The sequence below is a fragment of the Pleuronectes platessa genome, chromosome 4 (assembly GCF_947347685.1).
Source record: "Pleuronectes platessa chromosome 4, fPlePla1.1, whole genome shotgun sequence".
NCBI lineage: Eukaryota > Metazoa > Chordata > Actinopteri > Pleuronectiformes > Pleuronectidae > Pleuronectes > Pleuronectes platessa.
The window spans coordinates 2,810,113-2,824,886 of NC_070629.1; the positions used below are offsets into that span (position 1 = coordinate 2,810,113).

A 14,774-nucleotide genomic window follows, 5' to 3' on the forward strand; every position below is an offset into this window, starting at 1 on the left:
GCAGTATTTATAAGAAAGAAAGGATTATCTGACGTCCTCCAAGTTATTTGCACCAACACAGGATTTTATTTGTTCTCCTGAGGAGATGGCTCAGGACTCTCAATTAAACGGTGGGCTTTGTTAAGGGTAGATACTAAGTTTTCAACATCATACTGACAAGATGCCTATTTTAGAATTAGCATTATTATATAATAGTTGAGTATTCTGTCATATTATGGATACATGGCAGTGTTAAATGAAGCTCTGCAGAAAAAGTAAAAACAATGGAAATAATAAATAACTTCTCCTATAACGGGTTGAACATTTCCGTTTGCAACTGAGAGGGGTGTGTTGCTGCTGTTCCTTCTCCGACCTGTGCGCGGCGCATGCACCGCCTTGACGTCAGCAGTCACGTGTGTCGGGGTGATGACGTGTAGCTCAGCAGCAGCAGCAGCTAGCTTGTTCAACCGTACACCGCCACCAAGATCCTACCTAACGTCACCACCGCGGCTCTTTGAGTGTGTTAAGAAAACAAAATGAAGCACTATGTCACTGAGCAGCTGGAGACCTCGCAGGCGGATATTGTTCGGACTTAATATGGTAAGAGAAAGGCAACTTCAGAGAACGAGCAAGCTAACGACTGCTAATAACAGCCGGTGGTGGTAGCGTTAACTCTCATTGTTGTGGCTAAAAGAGTTAGCTGGCTAGCTGTCTGTCAAAACACAGTGTATTTGTATATTTACTAATGGCGCAACCATTCTGGAGTCTTTTACTTTGCAGCAGTTTGTGACTTTACTTAACACATTAGCAAGAAGATCGAGTTAAGAGTTGGGATCGACTGCAGCTCAGCCATAGGAACAAATCCAGTGACAAACTCTGAATACTCCTTTTGAAAATCTGGCTTTGCTCTTTCCACTGCAGTCATGTGTGATGAGCTGCATCGCCCTAGCTCTGTGGGAGCATATGGCTGTCACTCAGGTGCCGTTTGCATGACAAGAGGAGCATCTGCCTCGAGTAACAACATCATCAGCAATAGTTTGATAATTGCAGAACTGTTTCGAGCCCTTAGATACGGTGATCCAGCACTTTGGCAATTCAGGATCTGAGTTGCAATCGGAAAGACCAAATGATAGTTATAGTCAGAATCAGAATCTGCTGTATTGGCAAAGTGTTAATATCAGAGTACTTAAATATACACTAAATAGACGTGCTAATGGCTAAATATGGGTGGGTGAGATGGGGGGGTTACAGTATGTACATTGTATGCTCTTGCTCTATCTATCTATTTATTTTCAGCTTACAGGATTTGTATTGAAACATTTGCTAACATTTGTATGTAATGGATATGTCAGAATTGCCTGCCTGTTATCTTGTATGATAATAATAATAATAATATATGTGCAATGCATTGCACTACTGCACACATAACTAGAAAAAAATCCTCCTGCTGAGAAATTGGAATGTGTGCCTAGTGCTTGCTGCTGGCTCAAGAGAGAGATTAATAAAAGCTGCATGTTTATAACATGATTCAGGTTGGTGAGAGAGAGAGAGACTGTGCCAGAGACTGTGCCAGAGAGAGAGAGAGATCCAAACCCTTGTGAGCCAATCCAAATAGCCAACAACAAACAAAAACAGTAACAAACGCAAAGGCTAAAGATAAATCCAACTTGCTATTGGCTTGTATGACTGTCTATAGACTGCCATGTAGCCCGCTCAATAGTCAACATCAATAACTATTCACCTTCTAAAAACGTGCTACTGCTTGAATAGCAAGTTGCTATTAGCAACATCTACGACATCAAAGGAATCTTTCCTGGCAAACACACTGGAAAAGAGAAAGCTACACTCTAGCAAAGCCCTCAAACAATGTGCGATTATTCAAAAACTACAAGTCCTATCTGTGAAATAAAAACTCTATGAGGATCCCAAGACGTTGCCGAAAATACAAATATATAGTCACAACATAGAAAAGTGTGACTCCTTCCAGAAAATTCCTCTCAAAATTAACATTAGACCAAATAGGGCAGAGACAGCTCTATGCTTAGGCGTAGTCCTCGAATAACTGCTTCTTACTCAAAAACTATAAGTCCTATCTGTGAAATAAAGACATAAGAATCCCAAGACTTTTCCGAACACACAGATTTCTTTCAGAGAGAGAGACAGAGACAGATACAAATCCTTGGGAGCCAATCCAAGCTTGAATCGCAACATCTTAGACATCGAAATAATCTTTCCTGGCCAAGCTCACTGGAAAAGAGAAGGCTACACTCTAGCAAAGCCCTTTAACAACGAGTGCATGTACGACGAAAACTGTGTGAGGTGTAGCGGGACAAAATTGTATACGTTAGGAGAATAAAAAGTAATCAAACAATAAGTATAAAGAATAGTAATATTTGGCCAATGCATTGCATGCATAAGCACACATAATAATGGCTCAAAAAAGAGCAGGTATTGTTGGGCTCATTACATCAATGTGACTGTTGCAGCTAAGTAACCACTGTTTGGGAGATTTTAATAAGTGTCTCTTTTCTTTCTCTAGAAGTAAGAGAATGGAAGAACCAGCACAATCTTTCTTTGAGTGGTACTGCACCAGGACGGGGCTTTGTTTCCACCCTCTGAACACAGAGCCTTAAACTCCATGCGTCACGTGAAGTAATTTACTCTACAGACACTGCAAATTGTACCACAAAAGAGACACTGACAGGCTAGACATGTTTGCTAAGTTGAAGAAGAAGATTGCGGAGGAGGCGGCCACAGCGCCTCGGAGTGGTGTCCGTATACCACGCACCACCAGTAAGGAATCCATCACCTCAGTGGGAGCAGACTTGGGCGATGACTTTGTAAGTACTCTGTGAAATCCTTGCCAGTCACAAGCATGTGCTTCCTTTGATTGTTTGCTTTATTGCTGGTGTACAACAAACTAAGGGTGGGAGACATAGGCACAAAATTATATTGCGATATTTCAAGGAAACAATATTTATGACGATAATGAAAAAAAATTATGAACAACATTTTATCTGTGATTGCAACTTGGAGGCAGCAGCATTTATTAGTGTGAACAAAATTAGCGGCATTTCCCATCCCTCTTTTCCTTCTTGCATCATTTGCACCAGGTGTCTGGTTGACCTGTTAGCAGATAAGACCTGGTGACGGCCTTTTCTTGTTCTAACATCCTCTGGAATTTTTTTTGTCTTTCGGTGACCAGTTTGTGCTGAGGTATGCCTATTTCCACTTGAGCATCCCGGAGTGCCCACTGCTTCGTGCTTTGAGCGAAGGCAGCCACAATCTTTTTTCCATCTCGCACTGGTGCTCAATCCTGGGGTCCTTCACACTCCTGTGAAGGAATAAAGAAAGATAGTTAGTCTCTCTCTCTGTCTCTCTCTCTGCCCCCCCCCCCCCTTTCACACACACCCACACACACACTAGTGTGACCGATGATCTTTTTTGATATTTTAGCAAATCAGATTGTCATAAAGCTATAGGTGAACACATTTTTAAGATATTCTTATCACAGATTCCTCCCATGGCTTCAGCATCAGGTCTGTGCAATAAACAAATGAAAGCACATCAATAAAATCTATCGGACAAAATTAAACAGACATTTTTATTAACTTAAGGCAGGAATTATTTCCCATGCAAATATGACCAGTCCAAAAACATTAATTGTTTTCGGACTGCATGTTATTATGAAAAGACGTGAGGGTTATAAAAGAGAAGATTATGAATTTTGGATTTGTTCTTGCTTGATTTTTGAAGAAAAGTGACAGACATTTCTCATAAAAATAAATTACAAGTTTAGATTTTTACCAATAGCAATGTACAGACGATCGGCAGAGAATTGACAGTCTGGTCCAGTTATTGAGAGCGTTAGTTAAGACAACGTTGGCTCCGATGTTGTTGTCACACACTGTTTGTCCTCTTCCACTCGCAATATTTTGTCCCGTGTGAGCCACGAGGCAGGAGTTGTGCAGCTTTCAGTCGTTGTCGATGTAGTGCACTGTCAGGCTGATGTATGGTTTTCGTGGTTCGGCTCGACCACTGGTCCGTAGTTGAGGCAAAAATCTCCACCAGATGCTACTTTGTCGCAGCATGCTTCATACATCGCAGGCAAGGATATGTAACCGCATCAGTACTCTTCATCCACTGCTTTTTCTCTTGTCATATTGATAACCCCTAGATAGATAGATAGATAGATAGATAGATAGATTACTTTATTCATCCCCGAAGGGAAATTAAATCGTCATAGCAGCCGGTATATTTGAATACAAAAAAATACAATACAATAGAATAAAATAAAATAAAAATATTGAGGTAGAAATAATAAAAAACAGAGACACAAGATAAATAGGTAGATAAGGTGCAGTGGCAAGATGATGGTAATAGTACTGATGATATGATGGTAATGTTATTGTTAGACAGTGATATAATATGATATGATATATAGTAGAGGTATAAATATAAGTATTTGACTATACAATAGATAATATACTATGAGTGTAAGAATATGTAGACAGAGTGTGCAAAAGACAATATTATTGTATAAATGATATATAATATCAATATGGTTTATATTAACACATATCACATATGATGTGAAGTAAGTGTTCCACTATATGGAGGGGAGTGTTGTTGTATTTAGTGCAGTTCTGTGATGGTGGCTCTGACAGAGGTAGAGGAGTTGTATAGTCTTATTGCGGTTGGGAGGAACGATTTCCTGTATCGTTCCTTAGAGCAGCGGGGTTGAATGAGTCTGTGGCTGAAGCTGCTCCTTAGCTTGTCCAGTGTTTTGTGGAGGGGGTGAGAGGGATTGTCCATGATTGCCAGTAGTTTTGCCAGCATCCTGTCCTCCACCACCTCCTCCAGGGTGACAAGCTTAGAGCCAACCACAGACTCTGCCTTCCTGATGAGTTTTTTCATTCTGTTGGTGTCCTTTGCCTTGATGCCCGCACCCTAGGACACCACAGCAAAGAAGATGGTGCTCGCCACAACAGACTTGTAGAACATCTGCAGCATCTTGTTGCAGACATTGAAGGACCTGAGCCTCCTCAGGAAGTAAAACCGGCTCAGGCCCTTCTTGTAGACGGACTCTGTGTTGGTGGACCAGTCCAGTTTATTGTCCAGTGTGACACCCAGGTACTTATATGCAGGTACCACCTCCACATCCGTCCCACCGATGCAGACAGGAGAGGGCAGGGGCTTGTTCCAGAGCAACTAGCGAGAGCAACTAGCGAGAGATACTAGCGATGCTCCAGCGATGCTCGCCTGAGTCGTTTGTTTACTTTTGGGCTGCACATCCACAGCTGCTCATGTCTCCTGCTTGTGTGCCTTCATAGTCTGGTTGTACCCAACGGTGTGTTCTCGCTTGAAGTTTGGGGATTCTAATTTTTTATGACAGCAAATCGAATATCTTTGTTTTTCGGATTGTTCGTTGAAAAGATTACACGATTTAATCGCATTAGGCTTTATGAAACTCCTGGACATTTTGGCCTTTTTTTTTGCCATTTTGTAGAGGAAACAATTAACCAATGAATCAAGAAAATAATTGATGGATTAATTACAAGGGAAAATAGTTAGTTGGTTGCAGCTATACAAATCAATAACTCTTAATTGCCACTGCGCTGTATTGAGCATTAAGTATTTGATACCACCCCATAATGTATTCTTAGATTACTGTAAATGTAGTTTGTATGTGCTGTGAGACAGCTCTGTGCTATTTAGGGCCAGTTGTCTAAATGGTAGAGATTCTGCAGCAGCTCCTGATGATGCTGATGGCCTTGGTCCAGCTGCATTAGTAATCCCATGTGTGGCTCGATAAGAGCCTTTTACTGCCTACCTCCTGTGTAATTGAACTCCAGGGACCAGCTCATTGTGCAACATCACTTCCAAATTTACAGGTGTTCAGTATCAAATCTCCTCTCACACAAAAATAAATAGCAGCATGATGAGATGAATAACTTTAAATTCTTGAATGAGAATTCAAATGAAATAAAGCAGCAGGAGTTAAATCCCAACCAACTTTATAAAATCTGAAAGCTCTATTTTTTCTTTCTGCATGTTGTTTCATTACACAAGGGCAAAATAAACACATGAATATGACTAGTTTTTTGAGAGCTTCATTAAATATCACAGTATTGTCCGAACAGTACCCTACTAGCAAAAGTATGAGATTTCATTTCATCTTTGTTCATATATTGATTCCATTCAAACTATTTTCAGTCCAGCCCTAATGATAAATAATTTTAACAAAGAGTAAATATATTATAAGGTAATCAAATATGGATTTTCTTGTCATATCATTTGTCACAGGTCAGTTGTGATTTGTTCACTGTCTGTATATATATATATATAGTGCTTTTTCTAGTCTTGATAACCACTCTAAGCACTTTACAGTCCAGTTTTCCCATTCACCCATTCCCACACCCATTCATACAGTGCTATGGCAGCAGTTTTCTCTATGAGTCCTTCTGGTTGGAGGACGACCGCACTAACCCTCAGCCGCAGCAGCCCCACAGTTGTCACTGTGGATTGGTTCTGAAAAATCAAAGAAAAATCTGAGATCTGTCTTATTGAGTAGAACCTTGGCTGTCATCAGTCAGAACGTTCTAGGTAAAAGGGCATGGTTGTGACTGACACTTCAAAAGAATAGTGATGAGACTTTTTTCTTTTGTATTAAATGCATGGAGGCTGGATACTGTGTTACTCAGTCTTAAGACCAACCAGTGTAACATGAAGCCCTGTTCAGTCATTTGCACTTGATTTATTTTGTATGGCTCGGGCATATTACTCAGATTACCCCAAACAGTGTGTACGCCTACATCAGAAAGGAAGAGGAGGTAGAAGAAGGATAAGAGAAAAAAGAGATGGTGTCGTTGATGGTGGACAGTGGGTTAGAGAAATTTAGTTTGTTTGCAAAGTGTTTTTCGGTGAAGTTGGTTTATATGAAGGTGCTCATATTGGTTTGCTAATGTTGGGTAAATCTTTAGTCAGGTCTCCAAGAGTAATGCTCATTTCATTGTTTGTAGATGAAATTTGTATATGTGTTCAATGAAGCTAAAAGGAACAGTGCAATACTTCACAGGGAAAGCCTGACTCCTGAGGCTGTAGAGGCATCTCGGTTGCACTTGGATAAATTATTAAGTGAAGCTGCTGAGTAATAGAACTGTCATCTGATACATTGGCCTCAGAAAGTATTCTGAGCCCTTTTTGCGCACTTTATTGTGTTGTCGATTTAATTGTAAATTGTTAAATTACTAATTTGCTCATTATTCTACCCCTCAAAAATCCATGTTTAAAAAAAAAATCTAATATCAAAAATTAAAAGCCTTCATTTACCAAAATATTGAATGCTGCTGTGCAATTTTATCTGAATTGAAATCTAAAGCCCAATAAAATGTGCAAAACGTAGAAGAGTTTTAAAAGGTAAAGGTAAAACATATAAATAGGAATGGGAAAGCATATTGCACCATATTACATTACCTTGACAATGCCAAAACATGTGGATTAATTTGGCAAATTAAGTACTTTTTATATACATTCTTTACGTACTTCATGGCCAAGACACCTGAGTGTCCAGCTGCCTGATATCACCATGTTCCAGGCTCCTGCTTTACAGAGTGTTCAAGATTTACTTTACTCCACTTGAGTCAATGGCATCATCTGCAAAAATTTAAAAATAATAGCTCAGCTATCTGTTTATATGAAAACGTGTTTTGGATTATTATTTACATATTAATAATTCATTTTATTTATCTAGTGTGTTTAATGATGCTCAAATAACTAGGATATACATTAAGAGCAGTCCTAAAGAAGTGGATTTTGAGTAGTATTTTGAAGTTGGCAGGTTGATAGAGTCTCCTGATAAGTTTGGGTCGAGAGTTCCAGAGGGAGAGGGAAGCTATGGAAATGCTCTGTTGCCCCATGTCCGGTGCTTGGTCCTGTTTGGAGGTCAGAGGAGCGGAGGGAGTGTGGTGATGGAGCATGTCAGTGAGGTAGGAGAATGAATTAGATCTAATGTGTTACAGGAAGCCTTTGAAGTTCCTGAAGGACAGGTGTATGGCTGGGAATGAGGTATATTTTTGAGATGAAGAAAGGCAGTTCTCGTGATTTGGTTGACATGATGTTCAAAGGAGAGGTTAGTGTCACAAACAACTCCAAGGTTGTGATTGTGTAGGGTGGGAGACAGAGTGGATTTGTCAATGTATGTCAATTGTAATGTCAAAATTGGGATTGGTTCCTCCTTCCATGATTGTTTGGTTTGTTTACTATTGTCACAGCACTAGGAATTATGGGTAATTCCTTTTGGCAAAGTCTGCAGAAATGCTGATGAATTGTGCATAATGGCCCTCAAAAAGTCTGCAAGAGAGCCTCGTGCATTGGATGATTTTCCAGTGGGACAGCCCTAAAAGCCCTCAAATAGGAGCATGGTGCAAGTCTTAGAGTCCTTGAGGGCGGATATTTGGAATGGGCCATACCTTATATAACCAGTATCAATAGAATAACAAGTGATGCCTAATGCTGTGTGTGTGTGTGTGTGTGTGTGTCTTCAGGCATCTGATGGCAGCAGCTCCAGGGATGACCTGCCAACCCAGCTCCTCAGAAGGAACTATCAAATCCGGAAGCTGGAGGCGAAGCTATCAGGTAGGACAGTATAAGCAGCTGGAGGAATGAGGTTGTAGCTTTCAGGAGAAATCATTGTCCAGGATGAGGAAAATTTGAATCCATGTGTAGCTTGTGTCTGTAATCAGTTTTAATCCCTGTCCATACTAACACACATCACGTGACCACACACTTACAGTGAGCATGTATAAACAGGAATGAAAGTGTGTCTTGCTGGACAGGGGAATTGTCGCAGATTGGTTGATATATAGCTCATCTCCCATGCATGTAAGCACATGTATCGTTGTAAACTGCAGAATTTAATTTCACAAAGCTTTTAGTAAAGACAACAGGGTCAATTGATTCAACACTGGTACCCGAGGATATTCCCTTTTAAAGCAATTCCAACAGCCTAGTTCTAATGTCCCATTAAAAAATTTAAACTTTTATCCTGTCGAGTATTGTCTGACAATCATAGAGCTTAAATGTCAAAAGTTCTTTATTTTTAATTTTAGCAGTTTTAATTATCACGTTTTTCTGTTTTTGAGAGGAGAAAGCATCTTTGGTTATTTCGCCTCCTGGTCATCATGCACATTTATATGAAATTCAGTTTTTTAACATCTTTACTTAATTTCATAAATGAAGAATACTGCCTATAGTGTGCAATGGTAAACAACACAAACACACAATAAAACCACGGCCTGTATCTTTTCTTCTCTGCAAATGCATATAATGAGAAAAATGACCAGCTAAACATGTAGTCAAACATTACACATTATGTGTCGTACCTTCAAATACCAATACTCTGCATGTTCTAAAATGCAGCACGGGTGTTAGCCATGGTTGTTATCATCTTCCTTGTTAACGGCTATTATTATTTATGTCTCATAATGATGTGATCATGTACTGCTGTTTGTACTCTTAGTGTATGTTCAATGGGACAAAGTTATAGTATATTAGTTCCATAATTTCTTGTTTTGGTGTCTGTGTCTCCCATTCTTGTGAATGTGATATCTGGGGGGGTTTTCTTCTAGCAATCTGATAAGGATGAACTGGTAAAAAATCCAAGCTCACCGTGAACTCAGAAAACATGTATTTGGCCATAACACTAATCATAAAGTTCACACAAATGACCAACAAAATAAAATGAATAAATCGAGACATTCTTTATCCAAAAGGTCAAAGGTCAGCCTTACAACTAAAGCAAAAAAGCTTTGGCCGCCAGAGCAGGTACAGAGGGGGAGATGTTGACCATATTTCCTGCCACTTGATAGGTTGGTTAAGGCTTTCAACTGTGTGGCAGGAATTCTAGTTATCCCCTAGTTCCTCTTTCCAGTGGGAGGCTTATGTGACTTTGCACAGTAAAAATGGTTAAAGATTGCACAATTTCATGCAACCTTTTAACTAATGTATGTTTCTTAGAAAAGACAATCATTATTAGTTTTACCTTCCATTATTTCTCAATCATGTTTTCCCTTTTGTTTTCCCCCCTCTCCTTTTGTTCACTCTGTCTTTACTGTCATTTCCTCCTCCTCCTTCTTGTTTGTGTTTTGTTTGTGTTGTCATCTGTTGGTATGTGTGGGTGTATGTGTGTGTGTCTTTGTGTCTGTGTGTGTGTGTGTGCTGTTAATATCCCATTCTTTCACCTAACTTCCCAACACTAGACTACGCTGAGCAGCTACGAATTATGCAGACGACCAAGGACAAGCTTGAATTTGCATTAGAAAACCATCAGGATTGTACGTACCTCTTCTCTCCTCCTAGCTTCCTTTCTATCATCTGTCTGACAGCTGTAACGAGCATCACCTTGTGCATCATCACTTTCTCCTGCAAAGACAGAGTTTTCTTCTAGATACTAATATCATGGGCTTCAGAGGTTTGCTTTGGGAGCACTGGATGCTTTTTTCCTTTTAAATGTAAACATCCACACTCAGAACTTTTACAATTTATTGAGCACACCGATTTCAGAGTTATTTATGCACTGTCACTTTGTTGGTGTAGTCAGGTTCCTTCCACCTGCTGCACACTTCTACTTTAGCTTACAGTTGCCTACATTACCATTGATGAGTGATAACAACTCCTAAAGATCTGTATAACAACAACAACACCTGTTTATTTAAATGTTAACATCTCTTTTAGCTGTCTTTGTTCTGCTCTGTTGAGCATTATGCTAGTGGAGAAACTGGTATTTCATTTTTTTATGTTTTTGTTACATCCCCTGGATTGTCGATGTTGGGCTATACTGTTGGTCTTGAGGGTGACCCCTAATGTTTTTGGGGACTCCCTGACTTTGTCTCTGGTCTAAAATCTAGATCTTTGCATGAGAAATATTGTATTCGAAACCTCATGTCCACTGTTCACAGCAGTTTTTTTTATGCAGATGGCTCCTCTAGCTTTCCAGCCAATGTCTACAGGATAACCAGATTGTTTCTTCACAACTCTTTACACACTACATTATCTTAATACATTGGACCAGCATCTTTGAATGCTGGAAATTTATTTGAATCTTTAAAATGGATCGACATTCATATTTGATGATGCATTTCATTTTTTTGTTGCCGCTAGATAGTTGAAATCCGTTGAGCCAGAAGATTAATGCGGTGTTATACTGTTTTCCAAAAAGCCATGTAGGAAAGAGGTTTATCCTCAAGTATTAATGCTGTGATAGATTAGATTAGATTCACTTTATTGTCATTACACAGAGTACAGGTACAGAGGCAACGAAATGGCAAGAAGTTTGAAAGATTACAGCATAACATGAGGGGAGGGAGGAGAGAAAAACAACCCCCCAGACTATGCTCCTAGAGGAGTACAGTGTGGGAACAGGAAGAAAACACCTCAGCACATAAGCACATACATTTTAAACATGACTTGCAACGGGGAGGGGGGATGGAGGATATAGTAAACATTGTGAGTAGTAATGAACTTAATGGCCTTTTGGTTTCACTTCTCCAGGGTGGATTGTTTGTCTGAAATATATATTGTGATTCAAGCTTCAATAGCCTGCATTCTAGTGTTTGCCATGCATTGCTTGTCTTTGCTTCAGAGATAATCGCACATAGTGGTAGTCTGACCCATAACAACTAATGGTTTCACTGTCTGTGATTTTTGTTGTCTTTGTTTGCATATAAACCTTTCTCTATGATTCCCATATTCCTTTGTATCCCTTTCTGGTTCTCTCTTACACTTTTATGACTCAGCATCCATAAAGAAACTTCAGGACCAGAATGAGTCTCACCAGACCAACAGAGCCAAAATGGCAGAAGGGATGGCTTTAGCTCTGGAAAAGAAGGATCAGGTAAATCACTCTGTCCACCGGCCAGGGCAGTGCTGATTATTGGCTTGTGCATTTATCTCTTACTGTCCTTCACCTGCAGGAATGGATAGAGAAGATGGCCAGTGTGGAAAAGGTAGGAGTTTCTTGGTGACTTTTTTTTTTTTTTCTTAACTAAAGTTATGTTTTGATTTAGTGTTTCTCACCAAAACATATTGTGTGCATCCATGAGCTTTAACAGATGTGTTGAGTTAATTTCTTCCTCATCCTCAAAGATGATTTCTTAAAGTACATGAAATCCAGAATGGCTTAAACCATTGCAATGCTTCATTTCTTGTTCATCAGTGGAATAGAGCGTAACAGTGACATACCACTATTAAGAATGGGTCTGGTTCTGTATGTTAATTTCCCATTCATTTGATTGGAAGGAAAACAATATTTGCAAGCAGAAAAAAGGCTGAGGTACTCGACAGTGAATAAATATCTCAAAAGCAAAGACACCTCACATCCCATAAATCCTTGCAAAGTTTCCTTCCAGCGCTTCTTCCTTATTTAACATAGTAGTGATTTTCACCCCTTCGAACTCTTTCCTCATATCTAAAGAACTGCAGCAGGTTAGAAAGGGAAATCTTGGTTACTCCATGGTAAAAGTAATGTAACACTGAACCATCTGGTTGTAGCCAATATTATATACGTGGTTTTGGTTAACATTTCGATGGTAACAGCAATCTCCACCAATCATCGCAGGGAGTATTGCCCTACTAGCTCCCCCAAACGGCCATGCCAGCCACCCACATATCCCACATATGTACAGCAAGTTCTGCCCCTCTCCTACACACCAGGCACTTATCACTCTGTTGTTGCTACTATAGGCCAAACAAAACACGTATAACTTTGAATATTTAAGCACTCCCATGGATAATGGCCGGAGAGGTGGCCTAGCTGATGTTTTTAAAAGATGTTTCATTTGCTGCCCCATTACCACAGAGAAATTTTCTAGTTTTGAGACTATGTTCAGAATTTGCAACACTGCTCCAATCCTTGATCTGGTAATTTATTGCACTCCTAAACCAAATGTTAATTTTGCCCCAATCTCTCTGAATTTTTATCTTTTATAAACTATGATAAAACTGTCATTGTTGGTGATTTTAATATCCACATTGATGACCCAACCTAATTTGGAACAACATTTTGAAACATTACAGAGTCTTTTAATCTAGTTCAGACATGGGCAAATTCCGGCCGTGGGCCGTATACGGCCCGTTGGGCTTTTTAATCCGGCCCGTTGGGCTTTTTAATCCGGCCCCCCGAACTTGTCCAAATATAAAAAAAAATAAAAAATTTAAACTAACAATTTAGTAGCACTTGAATAGCACTTACTTATAGCACTTTGTAGTTTTGCTTTATTTTTGAAGAAATTGTACTTTCTTGCTTCTTGTGGTTCTGGGTTTGTAACCAGTCAACACAAGAACGGGCAGCTACAGCTCAGAGGTTGGCGGCTAATTTAAAGAATAATGGGATATCATACCATTCCTAAGCCAATGACACAAAAATATACTTGTCCTTCAATCCAGACAACGTCATCCACATGAGTGTCCTAACAGAGTCCCTATCCACCATTAAGGAATGGATGTTACTTTACTTCAGTTAAATAACAATAAAACTGAATAGTTCGGTCCCGACCAGCTAGCAGGCAGCCCTCCCATTTTCATTACAACAACCAGTCTTACAGAGTTAAAGTTTGATGTTCCTGATCTCTCTCTCCCATCCCCCATCTGTCTCTTTTCTACTCCCTCAATGCCCCCCATCTCCACTCTTACCCATTTTCTCTGCTCACCCCAAACGGTTGGAAGCAGATGGCTGCCCACACTGAGTCTGGTTCTGCCAGAGGTTTCTCCCAGTTAATGATGAGTTTTTTCTCTCCTGAGTCGCCATAGTGCTTGCTCATTGCGGGAACTGTTGGGTTTTCTCACAAACTTGAGGTCCCAACCTTACCTCGTTTAAATAAGTACTATACAAATAGTTAATATTTAAAGTTATTATTTTACATTGCGAATAAAATATGTTTCTCTTAAATTTCAGTTCATATCATATGGCTCCAGAGTGCTATTAGACGTGAAAACTCCATAGTAACCTTAAACTGTTGCTTCTTTTAACGTGCACATCCTGAAAATGGACAATGCACATGTATATTGCAATAACTGCTGTGTTTGTTTAGGAGAAGATGGTCCTTTCAGCCCGACTAGAAGAAATGATGGAGCAAAGCTTAACACTCTTCCAGAAAAGGGATGACCTGGATGAACTGGAGGGCTTTCAGCAGCAGGAACTCGCTAAGGTTAAACACATGGTGTGTTCATGTGGAGAGATTTAGTTAGACTAAAAACAGTGATTCTGTATGCCACTTTTTTTTTTTTTTAACTGAATTGAAAATTGGAGATGAGTTGGAAAGACGTATACGAAAGTCTTTTTGGCACTGTTAGCATTTGAAAGCACTGTTTGTTGTTGTGACCAGGGGTCTAAGCAGCACTTGTGTATGATATGTTCATTTATGATTTATTTCCCATTTATGTTTATCAGTTGCTACGGAAGGAGGAGCAGCTGAGCCAGCAGGAGCGAGAGCTCCAAAAGAAAGAGGCAGAAGTTCAGTCAACAAAGCGAGAGCTGTCTGAGGCTCGAGGGAATCTCCAGCTTCTTGAACAGCAGCAGAAAGAGAGCTGCACACTCAAATCTGAGCTTGAAATAGAGCGGTAAGTGGACTAAAGAAAAAAAGGTTAGGTTTATGGAATTATACCATTATGATGAGCTTCTGTGGGGAGGAAATATCCTAGTGGAATTTCAGAATTACATGTTTTATCATAGGACTTTTACAATGTAGAACAAATTGTGACTTAGCTTTCCAAGTTAACTAAGAATTATTTTAAAAGTA

At 39.7% G+C, this 14,774-nt stretch overlaps 1 protein-coding gene across 5 annotated transcripts in view; it reads left to right on the forward strand.

Moving 5' to 3' along the window:
• The first annotated feature begins 386 nt into the window (after positions 1-386).
• The window catches only part of golga1 (golgin A1), a 33,231-nt gene continuing 18,843 nt past the window's right edge, over positions 387-14,774 (forward strand). The window contains exons 1-8 of one of the 5 annotated variants that reach the window (XM_053421676.1): positions 419-579; positions 2,519-2,819; positions 8,526-8,616; positions 10,239-10,313; positions 11,775-11,872; positions 11,952-11,984; positions 14,067-14,195; positions 14,426-14,595. In XM_053421676.1, coding sequence (XP_053277651.1) covers positions 2,691-2,819; positions 8,526-8,616; positions 10,239-10,313; positions 11,775-11,872; positions 11,952-11,984; positions 14,067-14,195; positions 14,426-14,595 — 725 coding nt within the window. In that variant the 5' untranslated portion in view covers positions 419-579; positions 2,519-2,690. Of the gene's footprint in view, positions 580-2,518; positions 2,820-8,525; positions 8,617-10,238; positions 10,314-11,774; positions 11,873-11,951; positions 11,985-14,066; positions 14,196-14,425; positions 14,596-14,774 lie in introns of all 5 variants that reach the window. The other 4 variants (XM_053421679.1, XM_053421677.1, XM_053421681.1 and 1 more) reach the window with 4 other exon arrangements.